This window comes from Bombina bombina, chromosome 5 (assembly GCF_027579735.1).
Source record: "Bombina bombina isolate aBomBom1 chromosome 5, aBomBom1.pri, whole genome shotgun sequence".
Lineage (NCBI taxonomy): Eukaryota > Metazoa > Chordata > Amphibia > Anura > Bombinatoridae > Bombina > Bombina bombina.
This window is the reverse complement of record NC_069503.1, coordinates 516696945-516716634: the sequence shown is the minus strand read 5'-3', so window position 1 is coordinate 516716634 and position 19690 is coordinate 516696945. Positions and strand designations below refer to the sequence as shown.

The following is a 19690-nucleotide window of genomic DNA, read 5'->3' as shown; positions in this document are numbered from 1 at the left end:
TTTAAAGGGACACTGAACCCAATTTTTTTATTTTGTGATTCAGATAGAGCATGCAATTTTAAGCAACTTTCTAATTTACTTCTATTATAATTTTTTCTTCGTTCGCTTGATATATTTATTTGAAAAAGAAGGCATCTAGACTTTTTTTGGTTCAGAACTCTGGACAGCACTTTTTTATTGGTGGATGAATTTATTCACCAATCAGCAAGAACAACCCAGGTTGTTCACCAAAAATGGGCCGGCATCTAAACTTACATTCTTGCATTTCAAATAAAGATACCAAGAGAATGAAGAAAATTTGATAATAAGAGTAAATTAGAAAGTTGCTTAAAATTTCATACTCTATCTGAATCACGAAAGAATAAATGTGGGTTCAGTGTCCCTTTAATGTAGGTTTAAGTCAGCAGCTTTAGTTTTTATTGTGCTAAATGAAAGTTAATTATTCACATTACCCTTTCTAACTCGCACAGCTCTGGCCACTGTTAGATAAAGTACCTTTTATCTTTTAGTGGCATTCACCAATCCGATTGCATGCCATACGGCACTAGAAGAGAGATAAAAAAAACTTTTTACAGATCTTGCATTGCAGTCTACACAGGTGGGGCCGCTCTCTACGTCACTAAACAACAGAATCAGGAAATGTAGGGGGCGGTGGAAGCAGACAAACACGGTATGGATTAAAAATGTAATTTATCAAAAATAGGATTAGAACCAAAAAAGAAAATGTAGGGGTTCTAGTAATGAGGGGCTATAGATATACGAAAAGTGTTTCAAATTGATTAAACTTACCATCACTTAAAGTTTTTTCTGCATTTTTATAAACAACCCAAGCCAATAAAAAAGTACAAAAAGAAAATGCTCTAATATGTTAGAACATATTGCACTATTGCTTGCATATAGCTATAGGTAAAGTCAGGTGCAGAGCAGCAATGCATTACTGGGAGCTAGCTGAATGCATCAGGCAAGCCAATAAAAAGAAGCGCATGTAGCTACCAATCATAAGCTAGCTCCCAGTACTGCATTGCTGCTACTAAGCATATGTACATATGCTCTTCAACAAAGGATATCAAAAGAACAAGGATAATTTAATAATGGAAGTAAAATGCGAAATATCTTAAAAATTTAAAGTCTGTCTTAATTAAGAAAGCTTAAAGGGCCATTATACACTCATTTTTTCTTTGCATAAATGTTTTGTAGATGATCTATTTATAAAGCCCATAAAGTTTTTTTTTTTTTTTCAAATGTATAATTTTGCTTATTTTTAAATAACATTGCTCTGATTTTCAGACCCCTAACCAAGCCCCAAAGTTTTATTTGAATACCATCAGCTACCTTCTCCAGTTTGCTCCTGTTTGTGTAAAGGGTCTTTTCATATGCAAAAGAAGGGGGAGGGGGGAGGGTCTTATTTCCCACTTGCAGTGGGCTTTCCAACTACCTTTTCAACAGAACTAAACTGAAAGCTTCTAAGTACGTTTTTAAACGGTTTTATACTGGATTTTTATATCAGTATCTGTGCATCTTATTCTTTATAGTAGTGTCTATTACATGCAGTTATATGAAAATAAGTGTATACTGTCCCTTTAACTTTGACTTTCCTGTGCCTTGACAGAGAGCTAAATTATATTCCATTTGAAAACCTAAATTTTACATGATATACTTTAATAAAGTTTTATTGTTTGTTTATTAAATGTTTATTAAGAAACTTGTGTGTCCAATACTGCACATTTAAGGCACATAAAACGCAAAATTATGTTGTCTTCAAGGCTATACAGAAAGATGGCATCAGGAATATTTCTCTCAATGTATGCTGTTTTATTCCTACTTTCTCCAAAAAAACAGAAGAATACTGACACCTGTATTTTTGTGACATTTCTAACATTTTGCTTTATCCATGACCAGGAATATTAAATATATTTGGGATATTAAACCCAATGATTCGGATAGAGCATGTGATTTTAAACAACTTTCTAATTTACTCCTATTATCAATGTGTCTTTGTTCTCTTGCTATCTTTATTTGAAAAAGAGCAGGAATGCAAGCTTAGGATCTTTTAGCCACCAATCAGCAAGCGCTACCTAGGTGCTGAACCAAAATGGGGTGGCTCCTAAGCTTATATTTCTGATTTTTCAAATAAAGATACCAAGAGAACAAAGAAAAATAGATAATAGGAGTAAATTAGAAAGTTGGTTAAAATTGCATGCTCTATCTGAATCATGAAAGAAAAAAAATTGGGTTTCATATTCCTTTAAGGTACTTAGAAAAAAAAAGTAAAAAAACACTAAAAAAGGTTGAGAACATTTTTTTTTTAATGGGACACAAAAGTCTTTGTTTTTTGTGTCTAAAAGTAGGCATTTTTAAAACGTATTACAGGTTTTTTAATTTGTTAAATAGATGTTCCTGTACAGAGACAAAAAAATGTTTTTTTATGTATGTGAAATGCGTCAATGTCCACCAAAAAAGTATAGATCTGCTTATCAACCAGTGAGCAATCGGACCTTGAGGCCCAATTGTACTTCCTGTAAGCTTCAAAATCAAAATTAATAAATTTTCATGCAAAAAAGGCCTCTTTTATATGCAAGATAGACATTTTCTATTTGTTCAAGGATCAATATAGTTATGCTGAAGCTATACTATTAATCACCTTATAAATACTACCTCTCTTTTTGCAAATTCTCAGTGAGTAAATTATAAACATACGACAAATATTAAGGCCAAACCACTTTTCATACTTTTGAAGGAAAACCATAATTTAACAACTGTATGTATTGTTTGCCACTTAAATATATGAATAATATGTCATGCATTTCCCATGCCACGGCTACTAATGAAAAATCATTACTCAACAAGAGAAGGTGATATGTTTTTGAATAGCTGACAGGAAGTTTTAGTCTCATAATCCTACAGAGAAAAAAAAACTTGGAGCTCATAATACAAATTCTAATATTCTAATATAGTATATGTAACTTATTGCCATTACCTATTTTGGAATGGAAAAAAAATGTCTTTTATTTCATTTATCCAACTACATTTTATTTCATGAAAAGCAAAGGATGTCTTTTCGTTTTAAAGCTTACAGGCTATAAAGGAAAAATGAGATGGTGCCACTGACAAGGGTCTAGAAATTCTGTTTCTGTGACGATTAATGTTTAGGAAAACGAGGAAATATTCATTGGAAAAAAAGCTCATTATTAAGAGAAGTATTCTACGAGCAATATAGTACTATGGTTCAACCTTCCAAAGGGGAAATGCAATTATTGTGTAAACTAGTATACACTTGAAGGCAACTGAAAGACTGTGAGAACTTAAAGGGATAGTAAACCCCAAAATTGTCTTTTATAATTCAGATAGAACATACAATTTTAAACAACTTTCTAATGTAATTCTATTATCAAATTTTCTTCATTTGTGTGTTATTTATTGCTGAAGGACAGCATTGCACTACTGACAGGAAGCTGAAAATATCTATTTAGCCAATCGCAAGAGACAAATGTGTGCAGGCACCAATTAGCAGCAGCTCCCACTAGAGTATGATATGTGCGTATTCATTTTTTAACAAGGGATACTAAGGCCTAGATTTAGAGTTCGGCGGTAGCCGTCAAAACCAGCGTTAGAGGCTCCTAACGCTGGTTTTGGCCGCCCGCTGGTATTTGGAGTCAGTGATTAAAGGGTCTAACGCTCACTTTACAGCCGCGACTTTTCCATACCGCAGATCCCCCTACGCCATTTGCGTAGCCTATCTTTTCAATGGGATCTTTCTAACGCTGGTATTTAGAGTCGTTTCTGCAGTGAGCGTTAGAGCTCTAACGACAAGATTCCAGCCGCCTGAAAAAAGCAGGAGTTAAGAGCTTTCTGGCTAACGCCGGTTTATAAAGCTCTTAACTACTGTACCCTAAAGTACACTAACACCCATAAACTACCTATGTACCCCTAAACCGAGGTCCCCCCACATCGCCGCCACTCGATTAAAATTTTTAACCCCTAATCTGGCGACCGCCACCTACGTTATACTTATGTACCCCTAATCTGCTGCCCCTAACCCCGCCGACCCCTATATTATATTTATTAACCCCTAACTTGCCCCCCACAACGTCGCCGCAAGCTACTTAAAATAATTAACCCCTAATCTTCCGACCGCAAATCGCCGCCACCTACGTTATCCCTATGTACCCCTAATCTGCTGCCCCTAACATCGCCGACCCCTATGTTATATTTATTAACCCCTAATCTGCCCCCCACAACGTCGCCGACACCTACCTACACTTATTAACCCCTAATCTGCCGAGCGGACCTGAGCGCTACTATAATAAAGTTATTAACCCCTAATCCGCCTCACTAACCCTATCATAAATAGTATTAACCCCTAATCTGCCCTCCCTAACATCGCCGACACCTACCTTCAATTATTAACCCCTAATCTGCCGACCGGAGCTCACCGCTATTCTAATAAATGTATTAACCCCTAAAGCTAAGTCTAACCCTAACACTAACACCCCCCTAAGTTAAATATAATTTTTATCTAACGAAATAAATTAACTCTTATTAAATAAATGATTCCTATTTAAAGCTAAATACTTACCTGTAAAATAAATCCTAATATAGCTACAATATAAATTACATTTATATTATAGCTATTTTAGGATTAATATTTATTTTACAGGTAACTTTGTATTTATTTTAACCAGGTACAATAGCTATTAAATAGTTAAGAACTATTTAATAGTTACCTAGTTAAAATAATTACAAATTTACCTGTAAAATAAATCCTAACCTAAGATATAATTAAACCTAACACTACCCTATCAATAAAATAATTAAATAAACTACCTACAATTACCTACAATTAACCTAACACTACACTATCAATAAATTAATTAAACACAATTGCTACAAATAAATACAATTAAATAAACTATCTAAAGTACAAAAAATAAAAAAGAACTAAGTTACAGAAAATAAAAAAATATTTACAAACATAAGAAAAATATTACAACAATTTTAAACTAATTACACCTACTCTAAGCCCCCTAATAAAATAACAAAGACCCCCAAAATAAAAAATTCCCTACCCTATTCTAAAATACAAAAATTACAAGCTCTTTTACCTTACCAGCCCTAAACAGGGCCCTTTGCGGGGCATGCCCCAAGAATTTCAGCTCTTTTGCCTGTAAAAAAAAACATACAATACCCCCCCCCCAACATTACAACCCACCACCCACATACCCCTAATCTAACCCAAACCCCCTTAAATAAACCTAACACTAATCCCCTGAAGATCTTCCTACCTTGTCTTCACCATCCAGGTATCACCGATCCGTCCTGGCTCCAAGATCTTCATCCAACCCAAGCGGGGGTTGGCGATCCATAATCCGGTGCTCCAAAGTCTTCCTCCTATCCGGCAAGAAGAGGACATCCGGACCGGCAAACATCTTCTCCAAGCGGCATCTTCTATGTTCTTCCATCCGATGACGACCGGCTCCATCTTGAAGACCTCCAGCGCGGATCCATCCTCTTCTTCCGACGACTAGACGACGAATGACGGTTCCTTTAAGGGACGTCATCCAAGATGGCGTCCCTCGAATTCCGATTGGCTGATAGGATTCTATCAGCCAATCGGAATTAAGGTAGGAATATTCTGATTGGCTGATGGAATCAGCCAATCAGAATCAAGTTCAATCGATTGGCTGATCCAATCAGCCAATCAGATTGAGCTCGCATTCTATTGGCTGATCGGAACAGCCAATAGAATGCGAGCTCAATCTGATTGGCTGATTGGATCAGCCAATCGGATTGAACTTGATTCTGATTGGCTGATTCCATCAGCCAATCAGAAAATTCCTACCTTAATTCCGATTGGCTGATAGAATCCTATCAGCCAATCGGAATTCGAGGGACGCCATCTTGGATGACGTCCCTTAAAGGAACCGTCATTCGTCGTCTAGTCGTCGGAAGAAGAGGATGGATCCGCGCTGGAGGTCTTCAAGATGGAGCCGGTCGTCATCGGATGGAAGAACATAGAAGATGCCGCTTGGAGAAGATGTTTGCCGGTCCGGATGTCCTCTTCTTGCCGGATAGGAGGAAGACTTTGGAGCACCGGATTATGGATCGCCAACCCCCGCTTGGGTTGGATGAAGATCTTGGAGCCAGGACGGATCGGTGATACCTGGATGGTGAAGACAAGGTAGGAAGATCTTCAGGGGATTAGTGTTAGGTTTATTTAAGGGGGTTTGGGTTAGATTAGGGGTATGTGGGTGGTGGGTTGTAATGTTGGGGGGGGGGGTATTGTATGTTTTTTTTTACAGGCAAAAGAGCTGAAATTCTTGGGGCATGCCCCGCAAAGGGCCCTGTTCAGGGCTGGTAAGGTAAAAGAGCTTGTAATTTTTGTATTTTAGAATAGGGTAGGGAATTTTTTATTTTGGGGGTCTTTGTTATTTTATTAGGGGGCTTAGAGTAGGTGTAATTAGTTTAAAATTGTTGTAATATTTTTCTTATGTTTGTAAATATTTTTTTATTTTCTGTAACTTAGTTCTTTTTTATTTTTTGTACTTTAGATAGTTTATTTAATTGTATTTATTTGTAGCAATTGTGTTTAATTAATTTATTGATAGTGTAGTGTTAGGTTAATTGTAGGTAATTGTAGGTAGTTTATTTAATTATTTTATTGATAGGGTAGTGTTAGGTTTAATTATATCTTAGGTTAGGATTTATTTTACAGGTAAATTTGTAATTATTTTAACTAGGTAACTATTAAATAGTTCTTAACTATTTAATAGCTATTGTACCTGGTTAAAATAAATACAAAGTTACCTGTAAAATAAATATTAATCCTAAAATATCTATAATATAAATGTAATTTATATTGTAGCTATATTAGGGTTTATTTTACAGGTAAGTATTTAGCTTTAAATAGGAATCATTTATTTAATAAGAGTTAATTTATTTCGTTAGATAAAAATTATATTTAACTTAGGGGGGGTGTTAGTGTTAGGGTTAGACTTAGCTTTAGGGGTTAATACATTTATTAGAATAGCGGTGAGCTCCGGTCGGCAGATTAGGGGTTAATAATTGAAGGTAGGTGTCGGCGATGTTAGGGAGGGCAGATTAGGGGTTAATACTATTTATGATAGGGTTAGTGAGGCGGATTAGGGGTTAATAACTTTATTATAGTAGCGCTCAGGTCCGCTCGGCAGATTAGGGGTTAATAAGTGTAGGTAGGTGTCGGCGACGTTGTGGGGGGCAGATTAGGGGTTAATAAATATAACATAGGGGTCGGCGATGTTAGGGCAGCAGATTAGGGGTACATAGGGATAACGTAGGTGGCGGCGGTTTACGGAGCGGCAGATTAGGGGTTAAAAGTGTAATGCAGGGGTCAGCGATAGCGGGGGCGGCAGATTAGGGGTTAATAAGTGTAAGGCTAGGGGTGTTTAGACTCGGGGTACATGTTAGAGTGTTAGGTGCAGACGTAGGAAGTGTTTCCCCATAGGAAACAATGGGGCTGCGTTAGGAGCTGAACGCTGCTTTTTTGCAGGTGTTAGGTTTTTTTTCAGCTCAAACAGCCCCATTGTTTCCTATGGGAGAATCGTGCACGAGCACGTTTTTGAGGCCGGCCGCGTCCGTAAGCAACTCTGGTATCGAGAGTTGCATTTGCGCTAAATATGCTCTACGCTCCTTTTTTGGAGCCTAACGCAGCATTTGTTTGAACTCTCGATACCAGAGTTAAATTTATGGTGCGGCCAGAAAAAAACCCGCGGAGCGTTAACAGCCCTTTTACCGCCAAACTCCAAATCTAGCCGTAAGAGAACGAAGCACATTTGAAAATAAAAGTGTCTTAAAATGAAATGTTCTACCTGAATCATGCAAGTTTAATTTTAACTTTCCTATCCCTTTAATCCATAATTAATTACAGAAGAATATACATTATCATTTTCAGAAAAGGCTTCTTTTTGAATTAGACTCAAAAAAAGATAATTAACCCTTTCCTGCCGGGACTTATTTGTCTACATCGGAACAAAGTTTGAATGTAAACAAATAAGTAAAAAATGAAATCACGCGATCACTCATGCAATCGCCTGATTTCAATGATGGGGTCGGGTCAGGGGATAGTGCCTACGATGCTAGGTACGCCCTCTAGCCCGCGATCCCATTTAAGAAGCTGCTATGGCTTCAGGATAGCCAAACGACTAGACGGTTCCATGCCGTCCTAATGACACTAAAGCTCAGCGCAGTTAGGATAGCATGGAACGTCTAAATAACGGGAAGGGGTTAATAACATCAGTGTAATCCAAGCTGTTTATTTATTTATTGATATAAGCAGTAGACAAAAAGTTAAGTTATTGATCATAGGGAGTTAAAGAGGCACGAAACCCAAAATGTTTCTTTCATGATTCAGTTAGAACATACACTGTTAAACAACTTTTCAAATTACTTGTATTATCTAGTTTGCTTTGTTCTTTTGGTATCCTTTGTTGAGAAGCATATCTTAGTAGGCTCAGGAGATATATGCCTGTTGTCATTGGCTTACCAATGTGCTCAGCTAGCTCCCAGTAGCGCATTGCTGCTCCTTCAACAAAGGATATCAACAGAATGAAGCAAAATTGATAATAGAAGTAAACTGGAAAGTTGTTTAAAATTGTATATTCTACCTAAATCATGAAAGAAAAATGTTGGGTTTCATATCCCTTTAAAAAGGAACAGATTGTAATAACAAAATATGTTTTCTTCAGTTTTGCTATAAATAAACCTATTAGGTGAGTGTGAATTTTTTTAGAGGGACATGAAACCCAAAAATTGTATTTCATGATTCAGACAGAGAATAAAATTTTAAACAATGTTCCAATTTACTTCTATTATCTCATTTGCATACTTCTCTTGGTATCCTTTGTTGGAGAAGCAGCAATGCACTAGCTAGCTGAATGTCCCAGATAAGCCAATAACATGAGTCATCAGCAGTTCTGAGCATACCTAGGTATAATTTTTAAACAAAAGATACCAAGAGAACAAAACAATTTTGATAATAGAAGTAAATTGGAAAGTTGTGTAAAATCACATGTTCCGGTTGGTTTCCGGAGGAGGAGCTAACTGCACACACCTGTGTGTGATTACCTTCCAGTCCTGCAGCTGCTGGTGGAGTTTCTCGTGCCAAACCCAGGGACCTGGGTAGCTTCTTGGATAGCCTGTATCAACGCTCCTGGAACCAGACAGTGGACAGACATCCCACTGTGCTGACATTATTAGTCAGCTTGCAAAAAGCCTATACCTTGGGCTTCCTCTTTTTATATATATTAGAACTTGTGATATAACTTCAAAGAGGAACAGAGTGCCTCCCTCCCCCACCGGTGCTGCGTGGGAGGTTGAGGCTATCTTTATACACTCTCTCTGCTATACTGATAAACTGCCTTGAACCTGGCCCTAATTACCTGCAGGATAACAGCAGATTCTCTCCATACCCTTTCCTCCCCCACCGGTGCTGCGTGGGAGGATAAGGCTATTTACATATATCAACACTGCTGCACTAACAAAGGACCTGATGTTTTTTTCCTGACTCCTGCCCTGAGTACCCACAGCAGCGCGGCGGACCCCCCACATACCTTCCTCTCCCCCACCGAAGTTGCGAGGGAGACAGAAATCATCCGTGAGACTGAGCTGAAGTGTGGTGGCGGAGCCGCATCTTCAAGCAGGGAGCGATAAGTACTCGAAGCGGCTCTGCTCGGTGCCGGACTGAAAGCTTGCTGGAGAATCCCCCCTCCCCCACCGGTGCTGCGTGGGAGGTCGGGGCTGTGTGTAGCTAGCCTGGCAGTTGCCGCTGAGATCTCCCTGTGCAGCGCCTCTGCATATCTCTGCTCTGGTTCCTCGAGACGCTGTGGGTAAGCGCTAAATTAGGAGGTGCTCAATCTGGGAGCATGTTTTTCTCTCTTCACCTTTTTTTTGGGGATACCAACCAGAGCTGCATGTCCTGGGGAACACTGTATGGATCCTGGTAAAAATGCTATGGAAGATGGCTATATAATTAACCCCTCTAATAGGTATCAGCAATTTTGGCATTTTCTCATATTGAAGGCTCTTTCTGCCCACCTACCTGGCTATTAGTTGAACGCTGATGCATAGAATGACCCAGGTAAGGTGACGAGCTACATACATACAAGAACTGGCTGAACTTTATTAACTATATAAAGGAACTTTTTTTTTTTTTTTTTTTTTTTTTTTTTTCTTCATTGGCTCCTTATATGATTCTTTTTTCTGCATATGATTTGTTTGGCACATTTAATTTTATTTAACTATATTACTTGTCGCTACAATTTTTTGTCATATCAATGTATTGAGCAAATCTAGGCAAAAATGTTAATGCTTAAGAATGTGTAAAATGTGCATAGTATGTAAAAAGACATTGTACTTTCTCCTCTAAAAAGTGAAACATTCTCAGGGGAGAGAGAAGGGAGAGGAGAAGGGGAGGAAAAAAAAAATCAAAGGTTATTGAGTGTGAATAAGGAATTAATAATTCAATACCAGAGAAATTTACTATAACCTTTTTCAGGATATATTACCCATTATTACTGCTTGGAGGGAAGGGCTATATAGAGATAAAAGATCCTCAGTTATATTATCTAATAACTCTTTCCTAAGAATAAATCTCCTACGTTCCCTGAAAATAAAATACTATCCCTTACTATTGGACAGGGAGAAAGTTTATATAGAAATATAAAGATCATTAGTTAAAACTACCTTATAAATTTTCTTTAAAGAAGAGATATTTTAACTTCTCTGAAAATAAAATACAAATGAAACTGACTGAACCAGGATATAACTAGGTCACTGTGAATATGTTTGCTTACCTATAAAATATACTGTATATAATTGCTGGAATAATATTTTCTTGGATATAAATCTAATTAAGAAATTGCTGTTGCTGCTTTCAGAGATACCATTTCCTTTATTGTGTCTTTTGAAGATTAGCAACAGTAAGACAATTAACAAATTGGCATAAAATTGCCTAACATTAATAACGTCCCTGATCTCTGCATCCCTGGCTGGATCTAAATAACACGATTTAATTCACAGTTTATTATTTTTCCTTTCTTTCCTTTTTTTTTTTCTCTCTCCCCTTTTCTTTTCCCTCACTTGGTCACAATAGTGCACATCCCTATCCTCACTTGTCTATTTGAGAACGCTTCACCTTCTCAAACTTAACTCTAAAATTAAGTTCACTCCCTGTATTGATCTTCACTTAGATAAATTGCCTCACTTCAATTTTTTTTAATTCTCTTTTCTTTTCTGGCACATGGATAAATTCCTTCACACCTCACCCCGGAATATTTCTCCAGCCATGGCAGCAAGACAGAGAGACAGAAAATTGAAGGGTAATCAGGAGCCTCCCACAGAAGCGCAACCAACTATGTTAAATGTACCAGTTGTACAAGAAGTAACCAATATTCACAGCTTAGTCGCTAGTATATCTGATGCGCTCTCTCCTAAATTTGAGGCTCTTAGAGCTGAAATCAAACAAGATTTTCTTTCTCTGACACAAGAGGTTCGTCAATTTTCCAATAGGCTGCAGGAAGCCGAACAAAGAGTTTCGGACCTGGAAGATCTAACAATAACGCATAGTTCTAATCTAGAAGGTATAAATAATAACGTACAGAAAATTCAAAACAGATTAGAAGATCTAGAAAATCGTTCTAGAAGAAATAATATAAGAATTATAGGCCTTCCGGAAGAACAACAATATGACAATCTTGTTAATTTTATATCAGAAACCTTGCCTACAATTTTAAAGATGCCATCTACCCTATATCCCATCCCAGTGGAGAGAGCGCACAGACTTGGTCTACCTCGCTCAGGCAATAAAGATAGAACTAGGCCTAGGCCTGTTATCGCTAGAATATTAAATTTTCAAGACAAACTTACCTTATTCCAGCATTATCGCAAACAACAGCCTGTTAAGGCTGGAGACGCTACAATCCTTATGTTTCAAGATTTCTCCGCTGACACTGCAGCAAGGAGAAGGGAGCTTGCTCCTATTTGTTCCAAACTGATACAAAAAGGGTACCAGGCAACCATAATGTACCCCTACAAATTAAAGGTTAAAGTTGGGGAAGTCACACACTTCTTTGAAGAAGCTCAACTGGCTGAGAGCTTCTATAACACACTGGGTTCCTAAGCTTAATAACAGCAATATTGAATATCTGATTATTAGACTGAGTGTAAGCTATAGGTTTTTGCTTATGGGAAAGACCGTGTCTCTTCTAGACGTGAGTCCTAGGACCCAACCCCCACCTGTGCGGAGAAAATTTAGGTGTCTAATTTTAAATTATTATTATTATTTTTTTTTTTTTTATTATTATTTTTTTTTTTTTTTTTTTTTATTTATTTATTTTATTTATTTATTTATTTATTTATTTTTTCTCTTTCTCTCTTCTCTTTCTCCCTTCTTAATGTATAAATGAATATGCTGAATAAAAATTGTAAAATAGTATCTTGGAATGTAGGTGGTATATCTACCCCTATAAAGAGAAAAGCAATCCTTAATCACCTGCGAAAGATCCAGACTGACATAGGTTTTATTCAAGAAACCCATTTATCAGCTGAAGAATCTTTAAAACTTAAATCAACATGGGTAAAAGAAATCTATTTTGCACCTAGTGTTAAGAGGAAAAGGGGGGTAGCAATTCTAATAGGAAAGAAAATTGATACCGAAGTCACACATTTTGAGGCTGACATCGGGGGGAGATATGTACTACTGAAAATAAAGATTGCCCAGAAGATGTATACATTATGTAATACATACGGCCCTAATGTATTTGATCCAAAATTTTGGAACACTTTGCAGACCAAATTATTATCCTTCACGGAAGGCTCTTTAATTATGGGAGGAGATTACAATATGGCACCACAATGCCCGATCGATAGGCTAAGACATAATGTCAAACAGTTAAAACAAAAAAAAGATAATCTAGAGGGTAAGATGTTTAAAAAAAATAATGCAGAACTTAGCACTGCGGGATATCTGGAGACAGCAAAATCCTTCTACTCAAAATTTTACCTGTCTTTCCAAGGCGCATAAGACGCTCTCCAGAATCGACATTTTTCTAATTGATGAACGTATGGTGATGAGAGGGGTAAAAACAGATATAGGACCAATATTTCTTTCAGATCATGCACCGATTGTACTTGAGTTTCAGCTTTCACATTTGTATTCTGCTGCAACACGTTTCTTTTTTCCCTACTATCTGACGACTGAGGTAAAATTCAAGAACTGGCTTATAAATAGATATAAGGAATTTGTACATTTTAATAAAGACTATTTAAACCGCCCTGAAGTATTTTGGGACACTGCAAAAGCAGTAATGAGAGGCGAAATAATTTCATATAGCTCAGCCCTGCATAAGAAAATTCGATCTAGAGAAAGAGAATCATGCCATTGTTTAACTAACACTTATAATCATTATCTGCTTGACAAAACCCCCTTAAATTGGGCAAAATACGTTAAAGCAAAAAATGAAAGGGATACTTTTGTTTTACTGCAAGAAACTCAAAAGGAATTAAAAATGCAGGCTAAGCTATATAAATATGGTAATAAATCAGGTAAGATGCTGGCCAAATTAATAAAAAATGAGAAAAAACAACCAATCATAGACAAATTGTATAATAAAGGTCTTCAGCTTTCTAAAGCCGAAGACATACTAGCTGCATTTAATGAATATTACCAGGAATTATATTCATTTAAAACAAGTGATACACATACATCTGATGACTTTTGGAGAGATATCACGTATCCTACTGTCACATCAGAAATGGCTGATAGCCTCAATGTCCCTATTTCCATAGAAGAAATAGAGAAAGTAATATCCAAGCTTGCCTCAAATAAAGCAGCAGGTCCAGATGGCTTGCCTAGTGAATTCTATAAGATCCTGATTGGTGAAGCCACCCCACATCTTTGCACGCTCTTTAACAGCTTCTTTATTAGTGGTAAAATGATCCCCTCTTCATTTACCAATTCTTACACAACTTTGATATTAAAAGGTGGAAAAAACCCTGAATACAAGGAATCCTACAGACCAATTGCACTGTTAAATTCAGATTACAAAATTCTTACTGCAATTCTAGCATCTAGACTTCAAAGACCCCTCTCAGAAATTATACATACTGATCAAGCAGGTTTTCTAAATAACCGCAACTCAGCCTCAAAAATTAGGGAAGCCCTATTGGTGACAGAATATTTTGAGGTACTATCTAACTTAACTAGCGGGGGGGAGGACATACCTGACCTTGCTATTATTTCCTTAGATGCTGAAAAAGCCTTTGATTCAATATTTTACGAACATATCAAAACATCGTTAAGACAATTTGGCATCAGAGGTAATTTTCTTGAATTTATCGAAAATCTATATAAACACCCATCTACAAGATTGATAGTGAATAACAACATTTCCCCCTCTATCTTGTTAGGTAGAGGAACAAGGCAGGGCTGTCCTCTTTCCCCGCTCTTATTTAATATTTCCATTGAACCTCTGGCAATTAAAATACGCCATCATTTGGATGGTATAAAAATTCGTAACTGCGAAATAAAAATCGGTCTGTATGCTGATGATCTGCTGCTTTATTTGGCTAACACCAAACTGAACTTACCAAAAATTTTTCATATCTTGGAACAATTTGGTACATTCTCTGGATACAAAGTAAATATGACAAAATCAGAGATAGTGTGGCTCAGGAAAAATAAAACTTCAATATTAAAAACTCCTTTTCGCCAAGTAAAAGATTCTTTTAAATATCTAGGGATTCATATTCCGACAAGGTCCGTAGATCTCTATACATTGAATATACCCCCAGTAGTAAAAATGATCAAAGAAAAGCTTTTGTTATGGCAAAATCTCCCAATATCACTTTCTGGAAGGATTGCCCTTTTTAAAATGGCTCTTCTTCCAAAACTTTTATATATACTTCAAAATACACCAATAATTCTATTAGGTAAGGATATACGTTCAATCAATACTTCACTTATACAGTTCTTATGGCAGAATAAGAGGTCAAAGATATCTCTTATGAAACTTTCAATACCAAGAAAGGATGGTGGTCTTGCCTTACCAGACATAAGGCTATATAACCTCTCCTTTCTGGCTCGTGTCGTAACAGACTGGATCTCATCTAATAACTATGTCTTGAATAATTATCTCGAGACCAGTGTCTGCTACCCATATTCTCTATCTGCATTAATACACTTAGTACCTAAAGAAATCCCCTCAGAAATTAAACGATTTAAAACAATTCTTAACCCACTTAAAGCTTGGCACAAGATAGTAACCTTTCTTTCAATTAATAATAGTGCTACCTGTCTTTTGCCTATAATAGGTAACCCTATTTTTCAATCAGGATTGCATTCCGAAGTCTTTAGGAAATGGCATAATCGGGGGTTAACCAAGGTATACCAAATAATTGATAAAGAGAGAAAATATATCAAAACATTCCAGGAATTAAAAAGAGATTTTGATTTACCCAATAAAGACTTCTTTGCGTATTTGCAATTAAGGCATTTTGCACAGGACCTAGTTAAGAAAGCTGGTTGGGAATGGGGACTAGGTAAACTCGATGATTGGCTTGCTCTAACAAGAAATGGTCATATGTCAATTGCACCATGTTATCATCTTCTGGGTACAAATAAAGGAGAACCGGTACTGGCAAAGATTGCCCTCTACTGGAATACAGCAATCCCTCAGAGTAATATTGAGTCTAAAACTATTCAATTGTCAATTAAAAAAATTGCACAAGTAACGCTCTCTGCAACTTGGAGGGAGGCACATGTTAAGCTCCTTCATGGGGCATATTTTACCCCCGAGAGAGGTTTCAAATGTGTGAATGTAGGGTTTAATAAATGTCCTAAATGTTCGTATCAGGCAGCTGATTTAATACATATGTTTTGGTATTGTCCAAAGATTAAAAATCTCTGGGCTAGGCTCGAATACTGGCTAAAAAAGGTGCTTAAGATAGGCTATGTCTCTTTGACAATATATCAGATAATACTCTGCCTTAAGGAAGAGCCTGGTAAGCAAACTGATGAAAAAATAATAATCTCCGCTATTCTTGCTACCAGGTATTTAATCTGTAAGAAGTGGAAAAGTCATGCAATGCCAAGCATTACTGAAATTAAAAACTGCATGAAAAAACAATGCATTTTAGACCAGAGAAACGCGGATATAAATAATGAACAAGACATTAAAAGGTTCTTTGATAAATGGGCTGCCTTCTTAAAAATCTTTCCGGCTGCAGAAATAGATTATATAATCTTCCCCTTTAGAAATACAGAAATTGTTCTATTAGGGAACTGGTAAAGCTTCAGCAGGAAGAAAGTGATGGTAATTTTTTTGGTTTTTTTTGTTTTTGTTTTGTTTTTGTTTTTTTGTTTTTTTTTTTTGTTTTTTTTTGTTTTTTTTTGTTATGTTTTCTCTTCGCATGGGGGGGGGGGAACAAGGGGGGGTTATACTGAAAATCAAAAACTCCAAGCATTGTAGGAAAATAAAATGTTTGTGTTCATTAATGTGATGATTAGCCTAAATTTAACTACATGTATAAATGAACATAGTACTATGTTGTCAAATTTATTCTATCTTTTGATTATGCCATGTTTTCAAAATGGTTGATATTGTTTTTGGACAGTGACTTGGATTATAAATAAAACAATTAAAAAAAAAATCACATGTTCCATCTGCATTTGGGTTTTATGTCCCTCTAAGTTTTTGTTTGCTGTGATTGTTTTCACACACCACTTCACTTATTTGGATGAGCCAATTCATACTTGCTCTGGAGTAGACACAGCTAGTCATAGCCATAAAGTTAGCAAAACATGCTTTGTCTTTCAGTTGTTATCTAATTATCTCTGCTGAATCCAATTAGAAACAGATATGTGACAGGGTTAGGCTTATTAAGTTTATCATGTGTGCTTTGAGTTCTTATAATCGGAAAAACTCACAATTTTGAGACTTAAGTTACAGGAAATGGGGAAACATAAATAATAAAAAAGTATATTGCAAAGCTGTTGAACTATGCATAATTATTAAACATTTTATATTACAATCTCAAGGTGTTTACGGTCACTTCAAATTTGCCAGAAACATTATAAAATACTCAATTGCTATAGCTAGCATGGCATATTGCCGGATATATTATTTGCTGATTGATTTTTTAACTTACCGATAAAACATGGCATAATCTACTGTAGAGTGGCAGTTCTGAAAGTCCCACGATTTAAGCTTCTGGCACTCTCGATGAGCTCGGAATTTCACTTTAACAGTCCCTTGGCACAATTCAGGTACAGTCTTTCTCTGTGGTCGACTGCAGAATTCATTCGAATCTACTCTCCAGGAATCACCAAAATCATCCACATCGAATTTAAAATTCCCATCACTGCCAATAAGATCGTCTCTTTTGTGTCCATTATAATTGCCACAAAGTCCACAGAGTTTTCCTTTAAGGTGTGGGGCAGCCATCACTTCTACAAAACTGTCTCCATCCCAGGAAATTTCAAGACCTAAATTAGTAGAGGTAAAAATTAACCCAATGGCTTTGTGACACATTAGAATCCCACAAATATAAAATACTTCATAGTTCACTGAGTATAACTGATGCCTTAAGCCAACAAAATTTTAATTTTCTGCCTTCTTAAAGGAACAATAAAGTTAATATGAAATGTTCATCATTCAGATTGAATAAACAATTTTAAACAACTTTAAAATTTACTTTCACTAACTAAACACAATCTTTTTATATTATATACTGAGCATGTGCAAGAATTGACAGAATATATGTAAATGCATTTTGTGATTGGCTGATGGCTGTCACATGATGCAGTGAGAAGGAAAATTGTACTAACTGAAACTTGTCATAAAAAAAAATCTACTACTCATTTGAAATTCAAACTAAGTGCTTTTGCATTGTATTCTTACTATGCATTTATAGAGTATACTATTCTACTATGTTCAGTGGTCCTTTAAGATGTTCAGTAAGAATTGTTTTACAATCTCACCTGCACTCAAGCAGGCAAATCATATACATCTGATATATTATTATTATTATTATTATTATTATTATTATTATTATTATTATTAACAGGTATTTGTAGGGCGCCAACAGATTAGGGTTTCTTGTGGACTGGAGTTGATAAACCCCTTCATAATCGCTCAACAAGCCATATCCACATTTACCTTTAATTGAAATCAATGGGAGTGAGCCATTACACACTTGGCTAGCCAAATGCTGATATTAAAGGGGCAGTCCAGTCCAAAAAAAACTTTCATGATTCAAATAGGCTATGTAATTTTAAACAACTTTCCAATTTCCTTTTATTACCAATTTTGCTTTGTTCTCTTGGAATTCTTAGTTGAAAGCTAAACCTAGAAGGTTCATCTGCTAATTTCCTAGACCTTGAAGGCCGTCTCTCATCTAAATACAGTTTGACAGTTTTTCACCACTAGAGGGTGTTAGTTCATGAGTTTCATATAGATAACATTAATCTCATGCATGTGAATTTATGCATGTGAGTGAGCACTGATTGGCTAAAATGCAAGTCTTTCAAAAGAACTGAAATAAGGGGGCAGTTTGCAGAGGCTTAGATACAAGGTAATCACAGAGGTAAAACATGTATTATTATAACTGTGTTGGTTATGCAAAACTGGGGAATGGGTAATTAAGGGATTATCTTTTAAAACAACAACAATTCTGGTGTTGACTGTCCCTTTAATGTGCAAAAATGTACCTCTTTTACGTTTAAAGGGAATAAATGCCCTTTACAACTAGCATTACAAAATATAAAATATCATTAACATCATTCTTAAATATTGGTATGATTTTATTGAATGGGTAATTAAGGTATTATCTTTTAAAAACAACAACAATTCTGGTGTTGACTGTCCCTTTAAAGTGCAAAAATGTACCTCTTTTACATTTAAAGGGAATAAATGCCTTTTACAACTAGCATTAAAAAATATAAAATATCATTAACATCATTCTTAAATATTGGTATGATTTTATTGAATATTTATATCATACCAATTTTTAAGAATAATGTTTATGATATTTTATTTTTAAAAGATGTATATAAATATGAATAGAAAATATATTAAATCCAGAACCTATAGGCTAGATTACAAGTGAAGTGCAATCCCTATTGCAGGGTGCATCGTGATTCTATGCTAAGACTAGAGCGCCATCTGGTATTACAAATGGATGGTAAAAAACGTTAACTACAGAATCTTAACTGGGCTCCCTACACTTTTAATGGGGAGTGCAGGGAGTTTAATTAGCGCTCATATTACAAGTGGTGAGGAAAAGGGACAGTCTACTCCAGAATAATCCCTTTATTACCTATTCCCTAGATTTGCATAACCAACATCGTTATATTAATATACTTTTTAACTCTGTGTTTACCTTGTATCTAAGCCTCTGCAGACTGTCTGCATATTTCAGTTGTTTTGACACACTTGCATTTTAGCCAATCAGTGCTTACTCCTAGGTAAATCCACAAGAGTGAGCAAAATGCTTTCTGTGTGGTACATATGAACTAGTGTTGTCTATCTGTGAAAAACTGTCCAAATGCACTGAGATAAGAGGCGTCCTTCAAGGGCTTAGAATTTAGCATATGAGCCTACCTAGTTTTAGCTTTCAACAAAGAATACCAAGAAAACAAAGCAAATTTGATAATAAAAGT

At 36.1% G+C, this 19690-nt stretch overlaps 1 protein-coding gene across 1 annotated transcript in view; it reads right to left on the bottom strand.

The window, feature by feature from the left end:
* Positions 1-19690, bottom strand: part of BMPER (BMP binding endothelial regulator) — a 300921-nt gene that overhangs the window by 52359 nt on the left and 228872 nt on the right. Inside the window, exon 13 of the mRNA XM_053714435.1 lies at positions 17179-17515. Coding sequence (XP_053570410.1) covers positions 17179-17515 — 337 coding nt within the window. The remainder of the gene's footprint in view (positions 1-17178; positions 17516-19690) is intronic.